This window comes from Procambarus clarkii, chromosome 48 (assembly GCF_040958095.1).
Source record: "Procambarus clarkii isolate CNS0578487 chromosome 48, FALCON_Pclarkii_2.0, whole genome shotgun sequence".
NCBI lineage: Eukaryota > Metazoa > Arthropoda > Malacostraca > Decapoda > Cambaridae > Procambarus > Procambarus clarkii.
This window is the reverse complement of record NC_091197.1, coordinates 6,618,216-6,639,172: the sequence shown is the minus strand read 5'-3', so window position 1 is coordinate 6,639,172 and position 20,957 is coordinate 6,618,216. Positions and strand designations below refer to the sequence as shown.

At 39.3% G+C, this 20,957-nt stretch overlaps 1 protein-coding gene across 1 annotated transcript in view; it reads right to left on the bottom strand.

The window, feature by feature from the left end:
• The window catches only part of LOC123764643 (phosphatidylinositol phosphatase PTPRQ), a 78,670-nt gene that overhangs the window by 38,447 nt on the left and 19,266 nt on the right, over positions 1-20,957 (bottom strand). Inside the window, exon 6 of the mRNA XM_069302465.1 lies at positions 8,239-8,526. Within this exon, the coding sequence (XP_069158566.1) occupies positions 8,239-8,526 (288 nt within the window). The remainder of the gene's footprint in view (positions 1-8,238; positions 8,527-20,957) is intronic.

Sequence of the window (20,957 nt, the reverse complement as noted above, 5' to 3'; positions counted from 1 at the left end):
TCATTTCAGACTGCGATACAGTGACGATCAACAGCCAGCTACTGTATCATCGTCATTATCAGCATCATCACCTCCATCATCACTACCATCACCATCACCATCGTTATCAAGAAGGTAAGAAGCCTTCGCCTGAAGTCTATGGTTACATATGGAAGGAAACAATTTGTTTCATGACACTTTATAAAACTTCCCACAGTTAGTACCTCTCTCAGTCACTATCTCCAACAGTGAGTATCTCTCAGTCACTATCTCCCACAGTTAATGCCTCCTACAGTCAGTACCTCTCACAGGTACTCTCAGTATCTCTCAGAGTCACTCTATCCCACAGTCAACATATCTCATTGTCGGTACCTCCCACAGTCAGTACCTCCCACAATCAGTACCTCCCACAGTCAATACCTCCCACAGTTAATACCTCCCTCAGTTAGTACCTCTCACAATCAACATCTCCCACTGTCAGTACCTCTCGCAGTCAGTACCTCCCACAGTCAATGCCTCCCTCAGTCAGTACCTCTCACAGTCAACATCTCCCACTGTCAGTACCTCCCACAGTCAATGCCTCCCACAGTCAGTACCTCCCAAAGTCAGTACCTCCCACAGTCAGTACCTCCCACAGTCAATGCCTCCCACAGTCAGTACCTCCACCAGTCAATCCCTCCCTCAGTCAGTACCTCTCACAGTCAACATCTCCCACTGTCAATACCTCCCACAGTCAGTACCTCCCACTGTCAATACCTCCCACAGTCAGTACCTCCCACAGTCAGTACCTCCCACAGTCAATACCTCCCACAGTCAGTACCTCCCACAGTCAGTACCTCCCACAGTCAATGCCTCCCACAGTCAGTACCTCCCACAGTCAGTACCTCCCACAGTCAATACCTCCCACAGTCAGTACCTCCCACAGTCAGTACCTCCCACAGTCAGTACCTCCCACAGTCAATATCTCCCACAGTCAGTACCTCCCACAGTCAGTTCCTCCCACAGTCAGTACCTCCCACAGTCAGTACCTCCCAGTCAATGCCTCCCACAGTCAACATCGCTCACTGACAGTATCTCTCACAGTTGTCACATCATAACCCTCTAACACGGGGTTTTCTTGCTTCCCCATGTAACTCTACGTTCATTCAGCGGATAATATTTCCTTTATATGTACAAAGTCTGTAATATGAAAATTCTTCACAGTCGTGGAGTCGAGACTATTCGTGTGACTCTCTCTCCATAAATCAGGAATGGATCACCCGGTAATTACCCGCAGAGTTGTTAACGGTTAACATGATTCACCCCAACTACCCCTGTGGGAGGGGGTGAGGCCCCCCTCGTGGGATGAGGAGCCGGCGTGGTCAGTCGGTGCTGGGCGCTCGTCTGGTGACGACCTAAGATCCATAGGTCTTAAGAACTATTCCAGCAGTTGGTAAGAGTCGTTCGTCTGGTAAAATAACTTTGTATTTTGTTTATAAAAAGTTATTTATTTATATTTTCTCTTTATTTTTGTTTTTACTTTTTGTTTCTCTATTTTTACGGGTACAAGGCAGATGTATTGCAGGTGTTAAATTTGTGTTTGGTTTATTAAATTAACATTCGCTTTCATTTTGGGATTTAACGTTAATCCTGTTTACTAATAGCACATTGACTTAAATGCAACTTTTTGGTTTTATGTTGTGTTTAGCAGTCCATCAACTGGGTATCGACTCGGTGCCCTAAGTAACGTAAGTCAACATTTCCCATTCATTAGTCGTAATGGCTTGCAGCTTTCTCCGATTAGTTCCTTTCCCACAGTCAACCTCTCCCACAGTCAACCTCTCCCACAGTCAACCTCTCCCACAGTCAACCTCTCCCACAGTCAACCTCTCCCACAGTCAACCTCTCCCACAGTCAGTGCTGTTGAAAGTTTCTCCACTCCTGTTCAAAGTTTTCCTCAGGAGCTACAGACTTAAATCATAAACACATTAGATTCCTGTTCGGGAGAAGTATTCCGGTACTCGTTATGTGCACTGAAAGCTTACCTTAAGCTTTATCTATAATCATGACTAAAGCGTAATTACTGGATGTTCTATAAGCTATTGTTGGGAGTCTGAAAACACCTAACAGAGGTTGACAGTATTTAAGTCCTACACCAGTCCAAACACAAGTTTGTTACACGCGCCCCACTTGGAGTTGAATCTAAAACCAGATGAAGCCTCAAACTTACTCTTTAACGTTTACTGATGGGTGAAGCCAACCCTCTGTTACTCTGGACTGATCATCTCATCCGCTGTTGTGACCTCTGATCAAGAAGTCCAACTGGACTTATATTATTTATTAAAGTATGAAGAGCTGTAATATATATCAACGCAAAATAAATGAAAAAAAAAAAAAACGTTTTTAGTCAGTATGCACAACCTGGTTTATTTTCACATAACTCATTACAAAAGTTCAATGAATATACTATAAATATATTTTCCTCAATCTGAAGGCCAAGAGCCCTGGAATTTAAAGCCGAGATTTACTTATATAAAAAAAATATATTATAATTAAGCTGATTCAATATTGCCTTAAGTTTTACTCTGATAAATAAAATACAATATTTTCCCTCTTACATTCATGTAACTATTACCTTAACTGCAAAACACAACCAAAAGTGATCATTTGTCTTAAAATAGCATTTTCATTTCATAGAATTTGAAATTAAAATATTAAAAAACAAAGTCTCTCTCTTTTAAGGTATTGAAATGTGTGAACTTTATCATTGAAATATAAAATTAGGAGTCTCAGTCTCCTTCCGATAAATATAAAGCATTAACTATATCAAACTGAATATACTTGGAGGAACTAATCCTTTTATTGTTAATGTAAACACTTTTATTAGAATAACAGCAAGAAATGTTACTTATTAAACATTCTTGAAACCTATAGATATATTCATAACACTTGAAGAACGAAGCTCTCTTAAATTAATTCAAAATTACATTTATAAGCTTAGGAAGAAGGCCTATGAAACGCATCATCAGCACGTGCCTGATTGGTTTCGTTTTACAACCTAAAATTTATGTTATTTAATGATATTTCCAAGTTATATCTTCGAATAAATATAACAATTTTTTTCCTTTGCTCTATTACTGTACTGACTGGCCACACGTCCAGTCAAAATAGTGTGGTCAGTCAGTTTTCTTTCAGTAATGGTCTTATCGTGGCAAAATTTTGATGTATGAGTTATCTGTATCACCCAGGGCGTTCCGTGGACACGTGTTTATCTTTCGTCTTGCTATGGACCTTGAGGCTGTTCCAGTTTACACATCTGTCTCTCCTATGGCACTCTATTGACTTTTATCTCGTCGTATCCATAGTAATTATGTACAGATCAGTTCTTGTCCTGATGTCTACCTTATACAGAGCCTCTGTGGACGCTTGTCTCACCCGTGTCATGCTAAGGCTTGCCGGAGGCAGTCTCGTCTAAGAGAAGAAAAAACCCGAATACAAACCTCTGCTGTCTTGCGGCTAAACCCACTCATGGGAAAGGCTTCGGGAGCCAATCCCGAGGAAAAATCCGGAGTCGAAGTCCCTAAAGCAGTTTTCAGCTGTTTACAGCTACATTCTGGCAACTCCAGCGACGACACTGGTGCCAAGCGTTTCGGCGCCTGCCCTTCCCTTGGATCACATCGGTGGCGTAGAGATGGGTGGATCTGCTGCATGGGCAATAGTCAGTTCTCCATAATTACTGCCCAGGCCTGTGCCCTGGAGAGGATACTCCTTCATCGCCTTGGGGATGGCTCAACACGGGAAGCGTCAGTTACCGGTGATAAGCCTACCACTCAATTGTCGGAGAGTGAGGCGCCAGGGGTTGCTTTCGTCGGTGGGAGAAATCATACGATTTCATAGGATGATTTCACGATTTCACAAACTGCGAGGCGCTGTGCTAACGATTACTGGTTCCGACTCTGTTCCGACTCTACACAACATAAAAACAATATGCTGTATTTAAGTCAATGTGCTATTAATAAACAGGATTAACGTTAAACCCAAAATTAAAGAAAATGTTATTTTAATAAAACGAAAATTTAACACCTGCAATACATCTGTCTTGTAACCGTAAAAATAGTGAAAAAGTAAAAACAACAAAAAACGAGAAAATATAAATAAATGACTTTACAAACAACAAAATACAAAGTTATTCTACCAGACCTACGACTCTTACCAACTGCTTGAGCAGTTCTTAAGACCTATGGATCTTAGTTCGTCACCAAACGAGCGCCCAACACCGTCTGACCACACCGGCTCCTCATCCCACGAGGGGGGCCTCACCCCCTCCCACAGGGGTAGTTGGGGTGAATTATGTTAACCGTTAACAACTCTGCGGGTAATTACCGTGTGATCCATTCCTGATTTATGGATAACACTAGTCGTGTGAAAGTCACATGACTAGAGAAATATTGTGGAAATTGTTATAATACAGACTTTGTACAGATAAAGGTAATATTATCCCCTGAATGAAACTAGAGTTAGAGAGAGACTGCAATGGGGAAGCAAAAACCCCGTGTTAGAGGGTAATGATGTGACAACTGTGAGAGATACTGACTGTGGGAGGTATTGACTGTGAGAGATACTGATTGTAAGAGGTATTGACTGTGGGAGATAGTGACTGTGAGAGATACTGACTGTGGGAGGTATTGACTGTGAGAGATAATGACTGTGGGAGGTATTGACTGTGGGAGATAGTGACTGTGAGAGAGAGATACTCACTGAAGGAGGTACTGACTGTGGAAAGTATTAACTGTGGGAGATAGTGACCGTGAGAGATATTCACTGTTGGAGGTAATGACAGTGGGAGGTTCTGTAAAGTGTCATAAATCCGTTTCCTTCCATATATTTGCATAGGCTTCAGGCGAGGGCTTCACATCTTCTATTTGAAAAAAAATATAAGGGAAAAAGTCAGGGGAAATATATTTTTACCTGATACATTATTATAACTGTTACCCTAACTGCAAAACACAACAAAACGTGATAATTCCTCTTAGAATAATATTTTCTTTTGACAAAACTTGAAATTCAAATTTTAATAATAAAGTCTCTTTCTTTTGGTATTGCAATGTGTGAACTTTATCACTGAAACATTAAATTAGGAGCCTCAGTCTCCTTCCAGTAACTATAAAGCATTAACTATATCAAACTGAATATAATTGGTGGAACTAATTATGTCATTGTTAATATAAACATGTTTATTAGGATAAGAACAAGGAATCTATTAAATGTTATTGAGACGTATAGACATATTCATAACACTTGATGAACGAAGCTCTCTTAAATTAATTCAAGATAATTCAAGATATTTATAATTTAAGGAAGGCCTATGAAACACATATCTTTCTGCACATGGCTCAATGGTTTTGTTTTACAATATAAATAATTATGTTATTTAATGATATTTCCAAATTACATCTTTGAATAAAATTGGTAATGTTTTCCTTTGCTTTATTACTGTATTGACTGGCCAACCAAAAAGGATAAAATAGCTTAAGCTATTTCTGCCCTCAACTACTTCAAGTCCCTCAAGTGGCTCACAATTCCATACAGTAGGCAGATAATAATATACATAACAAATACATTTACCTTAATTCAACAGTTATCACATAATACATATTACAAAATAGGGTGCTCCCAAGAATTCAATCATACTAGGTCAAGATTCTGTCTAAGGGTATATGATAATAATGCAAATTCACTGCTCTATTTTTCAACCTGTTAACGTTCCAAGATATTATCGTCACACCATATTTTTTATGAGTTTTCAATCCCCTAACTTTACACTTTCCTGCAGATTAACTGAGAAGCAAAAGCCCCTTAGACACAGACTCTCAGCAATGTAAAACAGCTCCTTTCTCCGCACTTCTGCAGCTACTGACATGAAAGTACCCTTACTCTTCAACATGGCAACTACCTAACTTTGTTTTTCATCACGTACAATATTCCTTTTCGCCCAGACACTACTTTCATTGTTGAGATAAAGGTACTCCGGATCCAGATATGTTCTTAGACGTGGTGAAGGTTTCAGTTGACCCTCGTCACTCCATAGGGGGAATGGGTGAGGTCAGCGAGGCAGCGGATGGCTGAGAACAGGCACGTGAAGAAGGTGGAGGTCAGAGAGGTGATGCTGGGGGGATATCAGAGAGGTGATGGTGATGGTGAAGCCACGAGGGAGGAGGTGAGATCAAGTATGTATAGGACTGTGATACAATTTTTATTTATTTAGCATTCATATAACACGAGGGGCAGAAATTCAGGATTTTCACTGTTAATGTTCAGTGGTGCAGTAGGGTTTGTCAACTCCAGACGAAGTGTGGATGGGGTAACGCTGATTCATATATGAAGAACGACTTAAAGCTCATTTACTCTCACGTTCTCTGGCGGCCCTGGAACTGAGGAGACAATGCTGTGATAAGTTACACTGGGTGTGTGGGAGAAACAATGATACAATACATTATACTGGGTGCGTGTGAGGGAGGCAATGTTGGGCAATGGTACAATACATTATACTGGGTGTGTGAGGGAGACAATGGTGCAATACATTATACTGGGTGTGTGGGAGAGACAATAGTACAATACATTATACTGGGTGTGTGAGGGAGACAATGGTACAATACATTATACTGTGAGTGCGAGGGAGACAATGTCACCAGAAACTTAGTTTTTCAAAATATTCATCACTTATCAATAGGATAAATGAACATTGAAGAACGTGGGTGGAAATGAAACAATTAAAACTTGTAATGTCAATTCAAAAGAAACATATCATACATAACAATATATAGCATACACTGGCTGAAGTATGCTAAAGTCAGGAATATATATGTGACAGAATACATGGAATAAATATATAATAAATAGCAGGATGAATTGATTGTGAGTCGAGAACGCAACCAATTGTACATGGAGAACCTATATCATATATTATACTATGGGCATACCCGACGTTGTCCGGGTCTCTCTGTCTTCGATCTGTATATCTATCAATCCGTCCATCCATCAGTCCATCTATTTCTCCGTGGACCTGTACATCTATTTCTCCGTCTATCTATCTGTCTAGCCATAAACCTATATTTCTATTTGCCCATCTATCAATCATATTTATATCCATCTATCTTTCTATCCATCCATCTATTTATCCATATACCCGTCTATCACCTATTTGTCCATCCATCTGGCCATTTATCTATCCATCTATTCGTCTATTTATCTTTCTATCCATCTATCTATCTATTTCTTCCTATCCATTCATTTATAAATCCATTCATCCATCTATCTATCTGTCCATCTATTCTTCCATATATCCGTCATTCTATACATCCATCTCTCTGTCTATCTATTCATATATCTATGTATTCATCTATTTTTCTATCCATCCATCTACTCATCTATCTTTACATCTATTCATCTATCTTTCCATCTATTCATCTATCTTTCCATCTACTCATCTATTTTGGATCTAAATTTGGATCCATCCATCCATCTATATATCCGTCTACCCATCCATCCATCTTCCTATCTATCTAGCCATCAATCTACATATCCGTCTATAACCATGCTTCTACTCATGTATCTATCCATTTATTTATCCCTCTATCGATCCAGTTGTCCATCTATTCATCCATCTATCTATCAATTTATCTTTCTATTAATTTTCCATCTATCCATCTTCTACTTTCTCTCTGTCTCTGTCAATCTGTGTCTGCCTGTCTTTCTGTGTGTCTGTCTGTTATATGTATTTACTAAATTAAGCCTAAGAGAGCATATCCAAGGCCCAAGATTAGTAATTTATGCTTTGGACAGGTTTGCTTAGGTTCTTTAATTACCGGTGGCATTTGTATGCAATTTCTCTGTCCGTGTGTCTGTCTTTCTCTCTTATTAAAATATAATTGTGGAAAAGGTGGGTGATCGCCAATGAGAGGAACTTAACAAATGTGAAATAGTAAGAAACAGATTAGTTATCCTCTTTTTTCTGATAAATTGGCGTGGCTTTAGAAGTGTATGAGGTTGTAGGACGATCATCTGTTTTATGCGGCTACGGGCAACGTGTGGACATCAGGAAATTTAGGTTAATTTTCCAGAGATAAGTGAGTAGTGTTGAATATTAATATAAGATTTTTTTAATGTTTGATTTCAAAGTATTTAGCTGTGTAGATGGGGGGGGGGGCAGTGGGAAGGCAGTTCAGTGGTAAGCTGATGTACTCAGACAATGACAACTTAATTTAAGCAAAGAAAACATACTGTCTTCAGGCGTAACCACCCAGCAATATAAGGGTGCACTGAAGACTCCGTAACTGCCAGCTCTTATCTCCACTGTGACGTTGGAGCAGGGTGTGACACCACTCAGTGTAGATTTGTTAGACGTGGTGAAGGTTTCCACTGACCCTTCCTCGTCACTCCACAACACGTCCCATGTCCACAGGATACTGTGGTTGGTAATGTCACACTCAAAGTCCGGGTCTTTCCACTGGACTTGCACTTTTCCTTTTACAAGTTCAGATATTTCGCAGTCTTGTGGTGGTGGCGGTACTGTGGAGAAACACGACAATTTTAGATAAATATAATAAGCAAATATTCAGTATGTCTTCTGCAACTGAGTGACAATGTAAACATATTACAGGTTTACAGGTTTCTGTGCACAAGCAGACAAGAAATAAGCTAATAGAGACCTTACATACAGAAAAAGAAAATGGCTATATATATATAATTCGTTGTGTTTGGTTAGAAGAAATATACCCAGACGCGAGAATGTGCTTGAGTCTATTTTGGTTGGCTAGATGGGTAAGCATGTCTAGTGGTTAGGTTTTTATGAACAGAGGATGGGGATGATTGGTGAGGTCTGGGAAGTGAAGGAATCTTCGCGTCAGGGAAGCGAAGATTAGGTGAGCTTGGTTAAACTTCCCCAATCCAGGATAACCTTGAGACAGTAACAGGCCTTCTGAAGCCTTTACTGTTACAGAGGTTTGTTTGAGTCTTTGGACCCCAAACCAGAAATTGAAAGAAACGTAATTGAAAAATTATGAATACTGATTCATGTTAACAACGTCACTGAGTTAGGGCTCATCACAGCATAGCACAGACATAATTTGTTAGGAAAATATTGTCAATGTTCATGGTATGTATGCTGGGATACCTCAGATTACCAATGTATTTGTATATCGCCTTAAGGCATGTTACTCAAGCAAACCAGACATCAGAAAATTAAGAAACGTCGACGTTTAGGTCCGTCCTGGACCAGTATCAAGTCGTGTGATCCTGTATGGTCCAAAACGTCGTTTCTCCATTTTCTAATGTCTGGTTTGGTCATCATATCTTCAGCTTCTTTATTGTGACTCATCGTCTGCTTATTACTGAAGCAAGCTTGAGAAATACATTGAGTCAAATGGAGTCAGTGTAGTCTCTTCAAATATAATTTCTAAGTATGAATAAAAGTATATTTCTTAAAGGTTGATCTTAATTAACGAGACATGTATAGATGCTTTGCTTCTGTGATAGTATTGGCCTGAAAAGATATACCTTAGACCATGGGATTAAAGGAAAACCAGGTAGTGGTCTGTATTAGGAAATCCACAGGTTCCATGAATTGGCGCTCAAGAGGACGTCAACAATAGGTGGAATTGTCCAAAGTTGATGTATTGAACCCTCAAGAGGAAACATGTCTCACGTGCAGGACGGTTGCCAGTCAGACATTAATTGAGTGTTACGGGTAGAGAGAGGATTGGGGCAAATTGTCATTATTTATTCCTGTGACGAAACAATGTTAATTTTGGAGACATAATTACAGTTGTGTTGAGTTCTAACAATGCGTCAGAAGAGTTGGGTGTAGAGTAAATTTGTTGGAAGAGGTTGATGTGCTAGCTGAAATATCTGAATTGGCTAAATCTTATCATGGTGCTAACTTATTGGTGGTAGGTGGCTATAACACAAATTTTACTCGACAAGATGCCTTTAAAAGCTTGCCTAATGTGCTCATGGATACTGAAAATTTACACAATCCTGCTTTCAAAAATGAATTTTATATTGACTTCAGTTTTCTGTCATGGGATAGGAGAGGATGGTTTCATATTAATGAATTTCTCTCTGATGATGATCTAACTGGTCATATCTGTGAGTATAAGATTATCAGTGAATGACAATCTGTTCAGACATCTTCCTGTTATAGACACATTCAGTATACCTCACTCACAAAGTTGCTCCTGCCAGTGAAAATAGAAACTTTAGAGCACATCTAATCTTGGGAAAAGTAACTCCAATTGACCTGGACAAGTTTAAGTGCCTATACTTAATGGAAAACTTGATAATATTAAAATTATAACTGATGCAATTGCCTGCAATAATCTTCAATGTAATTTTCATCAATCTCTGTGACTCTTATTGCATCTATTTCATTGCTAGTTAGGGCGGAGGAAGAGGGTTTCATTCTCTTAAAATAGTTTGAATGATCACGTTAGGGAATCCGAATATAGATCTATCTTTTAGCATAACCTATGAAAAGATACTACGTGTCCCAGAGATGGTTGGATACCCCAGATCAGACACACTAGGGTTTAATATTATCAGGTCATACAGAAGAGCAGAGGCCATAGTGAATAGTTGAGAGTAGTATATACTAGCTCTATCAAGAAATCCAACATTCTGCTTGCAAATCAATATATATGTATGTACTTTAACCGAAAAAATAGATTAAGAAAGAGAAGGATAATATTGTGAGATCAAAGGTTGCCGATAACGTTTCAAGAAAAGGATTTTTGAATTTTCGGGTGAAATAGGAAAAATCAAAAGATCGTGTCAAAAGAAAACCAATGTCATGGACGATTCCCCCCTGGCTCGTAATATGTTTAATGTATTCACAGATAACTATGATACTTCGCCATCTGAAATAAACACATGTAGTACTGACACACCTCTAAAGTTGAGCACTCAAACATTTTTAGAGAACTGCTTAGCAGAAGAGTACATCCTGTCATCTATATATATATATATATATATATATATATATATATATATATATATATATATATATATATATATATATATATATATATATATATATATATATATATATATATATATATATATGTCGTACCTAGTAGCCAGAACGCACTTCTCAGCCTACTATGCAAGGCCCGATTTGCCTAATAAGCCAAGTTTTCATGAATCTGAAAAATAGAGTAATGTTTTCTGAGTATTTCTCGCTAAAAATGGGGTCAAACAAGGTACTGTTCTGGGACTTATATTGTTGCTGTTTAGATCCATTGTTGAAAGCGTTAAGAGTCAGTGGACTTGGCTGTCTCTTGGGCATTTCTTAAGCCAATGTTTTCTTTTATGCTGATGAAGCGTGCAAAGAAGCGACCTTTACATGACCTCTCTATATGAAGCGCCCAAAGATGCTATGGAAAACTTGATAGAACTATGCGAAAGATATACTGCAGAATACAACCTTACACTCAATCTCGCGAATTGACATAAACCTTTTTCTTTTAACTCACGGGACTCGTTTTATGAAGATCTAGAAAAAATTACTAAATTGAGAGATTCTGGTAAAGAATTCAGTAAAGCATATGCGGCATAATATATCCTCAAAGGGCACACTTCCCAATTTTTCTGATTCTATTAGCGACTTGAAAATCAGAACAAATGTCATTATAAGTGAATTTGGTCAAGTTGACACTTGGTCAAAAGTAAAGTCGTTTAACAGTCATTGTATGAGCTTGTATGGATGTGAACTATGGGACCTACAAAATGCTGACCTTGGTCAGTTATGGAAGAAATATTCAAGAAGTATCTTTGGAGTCCAACCTCTCGTTCATTGCAATCTCCTACCTGGCCTGATGTCCACATCCACACTTGAAGAAATACTTCACAAACTAATGATATTCTTCGATTTGAAACGAATCACCCAGTCAGTAAACTTTTTTTAGGCACTCATTTATCACTAGCCACTCAAAATTTTCCCTGAAATTCAACTAAAGAATGTGTGATGTATATAATGGCATAACAAGTATGTTGGCTATGTTGTATCAGTTCATATATAGAGTTATTTATATCCTGGATAGTGCCAGAATCTGTTGATGTATAGTGCAAGTGGTCTGCAATTTTCTATAACTTCGTGGTATGATTTGTTTATATTAGTTCTCCGTCAAATTATCTCATTATCCTGTTGTGGAACCCCCCCTCCTATTTTTCCCAAAATCCGGCGTTAAGAGTCATATCCGGTGACCCTGCTGAATTCCTGAGATGCAGGGAGTCTTTTGGTATATGAGGCGACCAGATTGGTCACCTAATTAGGGAGAAATTTGTGCTTATAAGTTTGTTGGTAAGGGGGGAGGTAGTACCCCTGGTACATACAAAATGGCGCCCCCTGCCTTCAAATCCGTCATTTTCTTTGCAATCCCCAGCCGGCTTGGGATTGGCTGGCCAAGGTCACGTGGAGCGGCCGACCAATCAGGGGCCCGCCATGACGTCACCAAGAGCCCTGGCTTTGCGCTGGCGGAGACGTCACTCGGAGCTGAACTGATTGTGGACGCAAGCAGACGTGTGTTGAATAGCTCTCGAGGTTGGAGGTTCTGGGAGCCTCGCTCAGTGGATTATAAGTGGCCATCGCAGTCTACCATTAATGCTGAAGACCTTGTGCTCCTGGGGAGCAAGAAGAAGTCACGTTTAGTGGGCAAAGAAGTGCCAAGACTTGAGGATATCGGTCAGCGACGACTCGGGAGGGTATGTCTGACGCCCACGAGTATGGCTGGTAGACGAGCAGGTCTGCAATGACCGGGTCACATCTACTGAGGCAATGGAGAGAATACACTGTTTCTAGATCAAAGAGAAAGCGTCTCGTGGAAGGAACGTGTGCATACTGTGACCGGCTCAGTGACCACTGGTTGGACCAGGATTGGAATACCTGAACTCTAGGGAGTAGCATGGAAAGGACGCGATTACTTCACGACACCTGAGACCCTGCAACACACTACTGGATCGCCGAGGAGCGACCTGGAACCGTGGGAACCTCACACCATCAAGGGACAGGCGTCGTGAACTGGAATGATAAGGTAGATCATTTTTCACCCTCCCAAGGCTGCAGGGCAGCTAGTATTTACGACTGTTGAAGAAGACAGTGTGTGGACGACGTGGCAGTTGGTGAAGAGGTCGACGTTGAAGAAGTACCCCCCCCCCCCGAGAGGGATTGATTGATTGATGAACATTAAGCTACCCAAGAGGTGGCACGGGCATGAATAGCCCGTAAGTGGCGGCCCTTTTAAGCCATTACCAGTATCAAAAGATGATACTAGAGATCTGTGGAGGCGCAACTGCACCCTACGCGACGGGAGATGTCTCCCGGACCAATTGGTGACCAAATGGTGCCCCCAAGAGGGAGTGAGGACCCCCATTTAAATCTGCCTAGCTGACGGAGTTGCCGGAGGTCGTGAGAGGAGAGCTGCCGACGACCTCCAGAATATTTATTATTATTATTATTATTATTATTATATATATATATATATATATATATATATATATATATATATATATATATATATATAATATATATATATATATATATATATAATATATATATGTATATGTGTATATATATATATATATATATATATATATATATATATATATATATATATATATATATATATATATATATATATATATATATATATATATATATATATATATAACTGAAAACTCACACCCCAGAAGTGACTCGAACCCATACTCCCAGGAGCAAACGCAACTGGTATGTACAAGACGCCTTAATCCACTTGACCATCACGACCGGACATAATGAGGTGATAGCCGAGGCTATTTGAACCACCCCACCGCCGGCACTCGGATAGTAATCTTGGGCATAGCATTTTACCAAATCACCTCATTCTTTGGGGCACACGTGAGGAACACAAATGCGAACAAGCCTGAATGGTCCCCAGGACAATATGCAACTGAAAACTCTCACCCCAGAAGTGACTCGAACCCATACTCCCAGGAGCAAACGCAACTGGTATGTACAAGACGCCTTAATCCACTTGACCATCACGACCGGACATAATGAGGTGATAGCCGAGGCTATTTGAACCACCCCACCGCCGGCACTCGGATAGTAATCTTGGGCATAGCATTTTACCAAATCACCTCATTCTTTGGGGCTCACGTGAGGAACACAAATGCGAACAAGCCTGAATGGTCCCCAGGACAATATGCAACTGAAAACTCACACCCCAGAAGTGACTCGAACCCATACTCCCAGGAGCAAACGCAACTGGTATGTACAAGACGCCTTAATCCACTTGACCATCACGACCGGACATAATGAGGTGATAGCCGAGGCTATTTGAACCACCCCACCGCCGGCACTCGGATAGTAATCTTGGGCATAGCATTTTACCAAATCACCTCATTCTTTGGGGCACACGTGAGGAACACAAATGCGAACAAGCCTGAATGGTCCCCAGGACAATATGCAACTGAAAACTCTCACCCCAGAAGTGACTCGAACCCATACTCCCAGGAGCAAACGCAACTGGTATGTACAAGACGCCTTAATCCACTTGACCATCACGACCGGACATAATGAGGTGATAGCCGAGGCTATTTGAACCACCCCACCGCCGGCACTCGGATAGTAATCTTGGGCATAGCATTTTACCAAATCACCTCATTCTTTGGGGCTCACGTGAGGAACACAAATGCGAACAAGCCTGAATGGTCCCCAGGACAATATGCAACTGAAAACTCACACCCCAGAAGTGACTCGAACCCATACTCCCAGGAGCAAACGCAACTGGTATGTACAAGACGCCTTAATCCACTTGACCATCACGACCGGACATAATGAGGTGATAGCCGAGGCTATTTGAACCACCCCACCGCCGGCACTCGGATAGTAATCTTGGGCATAGCATTTTACCAAATCACCTCATTCTTTGGGGCACACGTGAGGAACACAAATGCGAACAAGCCTGAATGGTCCCCAGGACAATATGCAACTGAAAACTCACACCCCAGAAGTGACTCGAACCCATACTCCCAGGAGCAAACGCAACTGGTATGTACAAGACGCCTTAATCCACTTGACCATCACGACCGGACATAATGAGGTGATAGCCGAGGCTATTTGAACCACCCCACCGCCGGCACTCGGATAGTAATCTTGGGCATAGCATTTTACCAAATCACCTCATTCTTTGGGGCACACGTGAGGAACACAAATGCGAACAAGCCTGAATGGTCCCCAGGACAATATGCAACTGAAAACTCTCACCCCAGAAGTGACTCGAACCCATACTCCCAGGAGCAAACGCAACTGGTATGTACAAGACGCCTTAATCCACTTGACCATCACGACCGGACATAATGAGGTGATAGCCGAGGCTATTTGAACCACCCCACCGCCGGCACTCGGATAGTAATCTTGGGCATAGCATTTTACCAAATCACCTCATTCTTTGGGGCTCACGTGAGGAACACAAATGCGAACAAGCCTGAATGGTCCCCAGGACAATATGCAACTGAAAACTCACACCCCAGAAGTGACTCGAACCCATACTCCCAGGAGCAAACGCAACTGGTATGTACAAGACGCCTTAATCCACTTGACCATCACGACCGGACATAATGAGAGTAGTGGGGTTGGCGGTCCACAGACGAATTTTTGTTTTTGGGGAAATTCGTCTGTGGACCCCAAGGGTTTCAGGTAAATTTAGAAATTCGTCTGTGGACCGCCAGGGTTTTCCGGCAAATTTAGAAATTCGTCTGTGGACCGCCAGGGTTTTCCGGCAAATTTGGGGAGTCGCAGATTTGGAATTAGGGAATTCTTATAATGAAAAATAATGGCATACGAGTTTGTTAAAGTTCTTATGAGAAAAATAATTTCCGAGACTTAGAAGTTTGTTATGTCCTTATGGGAGAAATTCAAATAACGTGTGTAGCGCTTTAGGGTTTCCAGGAGAACTCTACGGACATGTTTTACATGTTTTCAACTTACAAAATCGTCTATGTAAGCCTTAGTTATTCATATAAATTTAGAAAATCACCTATGTAAGTCATCGTTTTCAGGGTTTCGTACATCACACCCCCCTCCCTCCCCCTTACCTCGCAATCTCTCGCGTCACCTTTATTTACTTTACGCTGTGCCAGCCAGATCTCTTATCTTATCTTATCCATAATATCTGGACCGTCCCTCCTCTCTCTCTCTCTCTCCTCTTCATATTATTCTCTCTCTTGCTATTTTCCAACATCGTATGTTTTCTCCTTTTCATTAAGCAAGTCATTTTTACACAAATAAATCATGTTAGTAAGCATGTTCTAGCTCACGTTCCCCCACCTTAGTCCCCTGTCGTATAATGAATACTATCATTCCAATCCCTCTAAAATTTAAAAATAATCATATTTCAAATGTAGTTCAATACAGTAATTTAGTTACCAAGCTCCAGCGCTTGTCCTCCGCCTTAGCTCTCTCTCGTATCTTCGTTAGTATCAGTCCAATTTCCCTGAAATTTCTACCCTCTGTATTTCAGGCACCATAAATAAGATCAAAACAGTTACCAAGCTCCAGCTCTTGTCATCCGCCTTAGCTCTCTCTCGTATCTTCGTTAGTATCAGTCCAATTTCCCTGAAATTTCTACCCTCTGTATTTCAGGCACCATAAATAAGATCAAAACAGTTATCGAGCTCCAGCTCTCGTCCCCGCCTTAATTCTCATTCGTATCTTTGTAAATAACCCATCAATTTCCCTAAAATTAAAAGCAGACATACTTCAAAGTTAGTAAATAAGATCAAGTCAGTTACTGAGCTCCAGCTCTCGTCCCCCACCCTCTTCCACCCTCAAGTCTTTGTAAATAAACCATCAATTTCCCCGAAATTTTTACCCTCTGTATTTCAGACATAGTAAATATGATGAAAACAATTATAAAACTCTAGCTCTTGTCCTCTGTCCAAGTTCACTCCTGTAAATTCATACTATCAATCCAAATCCCCCTGAGATTTAAACAGCCAACTACATTTTCAGACATAGTAAATAAAAACCAGTTCAGTTATCAAGTTTCAACTCTTGTGCCCCAGCTTAGTTCATTTGTGCAAGTTCTTTATTTTCCAACTAAATCACTCTGAGATTTAAGATCACCTTATTTTCTAACGTAGTAAAATTAATCTGGACATTAGCCTTAGATCATCGGACATAAATATATTCGATCAAGTCCGTCTCCAGCTAATCTCTTATCCAAGTATACACATAACCCCAACCTGTTTAATTATCTTTCACCCCCTCCCACCTTCCTCCATCTCATCCAAGTCTCATAAATTTAAATGTAGCTGTTAATTTGCGTTCTTTCCCCGTTCATAGCATATTCTCTGTAAGTTCAGATCTGTACTTAGTCTTACATATTCTCTACTTCTTTCCCATTTTATACAAGACTTAAACAACTATTACCGTCTCCTCTATCTTATTTAAACATGAGTCATATGTAAATATACCCGACTCTTTCAATCCATTACAAGTCCTAGCTTGTTCACCGCCCAACTCACTACGCTATTTCTACTCTACATGTTATAGCATGTTTTCCGCTCATCTTGGTACCAACCCTTACAATCTCTCTCTCTCATTCCTTTACATGTCTCAGCATGTTCGCCTCGCATCTTACTACGCTGTCTACTTTACATGTTGTAGCGTGTATTACTGTGTCCCATATCTTATTTAAACATGAGTCATATGTAAATATACCCGACTCCTTCCATCCATTACAAGTCCTAGCTTGTTCACCGCCCAACTCACTACACTGTCTACTTTACATGTTGTAGCATGTTTTCCGCACATCTTTATACCATCCCTTACAATCTCTCAATCCTTTACACATCCCAACTTTCAACCCTTTCTTACAATTTTCCTCCATCCCTCCGCTACATGTTCTTACCCGTTCATTACAGTCCACTACATATTCTCTAATCATCTCTGTACTAATTCTCAAAACTAGTTGTTTCTGTCATTTTAGTAAGTAAGTAAGTAAGTAGATCATCGTTATTAACAACGACAACAACAACAACAACAGTAACATTACTAATTCACAGTAAGTTACTACTGAGCATTTGGTAGTTATCCATTTTCAAATAAGGTCAATATAAATCATTCTAAGACATCTTCGTACAATTAAAGATACTTGCCTGTGCACTAAGTCATTACTTACAGTAGCATCTTAAGGCATTGTTTTCGTAACTCAGTTTTATTAAACATACACCTTCATTAGTCAAAGGAAAACTTTTCAAGTCATTGTATTCAATATTTCCGTTAAACTTACTACATCATGTCAGTATTCTGTTTCATAATTAAGTACTTGTTTCAGTCCTCCAATGTAATAAGCAAATTATTCTATTAAGGATAAAGAAATCTTATTTAGAAGAGACATTAAGTTTATTAAAACATTTAACGCATACAAGTGTTCAAGAAAATCATAAGTGTTCAAGAAGCAATCATATACAAGTGTTCTTAGTAGTTATACAGGTATTTCAAGAAATCATAAGTGTTCTTAGTAGTTATACAAGTGTTCAAGAAATCATAAACACTATAGTCTTATATAGAAATAAACATTTGAATTTATAAAAGAATTATAAGTAAAACATGTATTTGATTTCACACAATGAAACTCACTATCCAGCAAGTTAAAAAATCCATCACATGCACAGCATCCCCCTTCCCCTTCTCCAAAATAGATTAGTTTTTGTCCCTTAAATTCCTTTAAAACATAGAAAGCATCGCTATAAACATTATCATCACGAATCAATTCAGGCCAGGACATTAGAAGTACTTCTCTGTCATTACAATAAGTCCTAACTGCTTCTACAGCGTCCATTTGTTCAACCTCCATCCACTTACTCTCACCCATATTCGAGTAATTATCTGTAGCTCGTACCACATTAGTATGTCTTATCCTAATAAGATTTTCAATAAAGGCCATACCAGAGAAAACACCAAGTACAGGATCCTGTCCTATAAATCTCATCACTGCCTCTATTTCTATCTTTTGGGGGGTATGATATCCTATTTCTGGTCTCATCTTTATTAAATTTAACGGAAAAGATGGAAAGCTCTCCTCCATATGATCAATTAAACTCCAATGTTCATCTTCTTCTGTTTTAGGGTGAATAATACTAAGCTCTTTCACAGTCTTACTATTTACCTGCTGTTGCAGTTCATCCTGGCTCATTATAGTATACACTTCTCGTTCTTCAGAACTCAACTTATTAATAAACCAGTTTGCGGCATTTGGAGAACCAATTTCATCCACAAATTTTCTTATAAAAAATTTATCCTTTAAGTTACATCCTATAGGCACTTCTTCAAATTCTGGAAATATGTATTTAAAACGGGGTTTAGGTCTAAAAGTGCAAATTATTTTATCGCCTTTAAATAACAAAGAAATTTTCTTCATCTCAGCCTTACTAGGAATTTTCGTCAGCAACAACACTTGACAATTCTCATGTTTCTTGAGTACATCTGTAACACTCTCTTTTAAGCTAAATAAGACTATATCACATTTTATCATTGGAAGTTCTTCTTTCAACTTTATAAAATCACGACCAATCAGTATCATTAAAACATTTTCACTTTTGCTAATAAACTTTGCTAGAGCTGGAACAATGTTCTCATGCGTACATTTATCAGTATGTGTCATCACTTTATAAGTCTGTTTTTCCGCCAGGGGCATATTCTTCCACAAAACAGTCGAAGCTGGACTTTGCCATATAGTTTCTGACACAAGATCAGGCATGCTTCCAAACCCTGGTAGACTCTTCACATCCATCACATGGGGTAGATCTTTAAACAAAGAAAAATACAATATTTAACACAGGGACTATTAAATAATCATAATATTTCAAAACTAAAAGATATTCAATAATAAGCAAAATTATATCACAACAAATATAACGAGTACTGTAAGTACATCATACAATAATCACTTACTGTATACAGCAGCCATCGATCCGAGTATGTCTTGTCACTGCTGGACCGAGATGGGGAGTTTATGGCAAGATATATCCCGACCTAGCTTATCACATCGGAGATTGTTACGCTCCGCCCCTCTCTCTTAGCTGTAGTTTCCAAATTAGTTATATGTATTATTTTAGATCTACTAGTTTTAACTATGATATTCTCTTCCGTTTATTAGATCCATCCTCTACTTGTTTCTTCTCTCTCCCAGTCCCCGTAACATCTTCTCCAAGAGGTATACGAACCATTAATAATTCTTTTTTATTATTCTTTAAAACATAAGCTAAATGGGCTAGTCCTGGAAAATAGTGTGTCTCCCATTCTTCTTGTTCTTCTTTACTCCATCCTATTCCGTCATTAAACCCAATACCATATGGAATAATTATACGCTGGATTAAATTATTATTTCTTGCCTGACAACAAATTTGTCTTATTGCAGATTTAAAACTCCAACGTTTAATAATATCTTTCTGTAATCCCAGATCTTCATTAGAGCTACTGTATTGAAGTCCTATAATATGAGGTTTTATTTCTGGTTCTGGAGATAAAGCAAGTACTATACCACCAGGAGTTATATTATTCTGCACCACTTCACACTCGGAAACTTTACTGTAAGGATATTTTTCCCATAACAGGTGTGCAAATCCACCAGATAAATTATGAGAATCGTAGACAAGACAGTCTCCAGGTTTTAGAATTTCATCACTAGTAAAATCAGCATCTATAATACACTTATTCAAACGCTTAAGCTTCACTTGCATGTACATAGAACAATCCATCTTGAAGTAAGACAGAAAAAGTTTCGTACCTCTTCCTATATACTCAGAAAAGTAGAGTTGACATTTAGACATTAAAAAGGGAGAAAATAAACACACGAGTTTCTATTTTGTTATTTAATGTGTAAAAATGTACAATGTATTTAATTTGTAAAAATGTACAAAGTATAAATTATTTACAGACATTATTATTCCCAATCCAT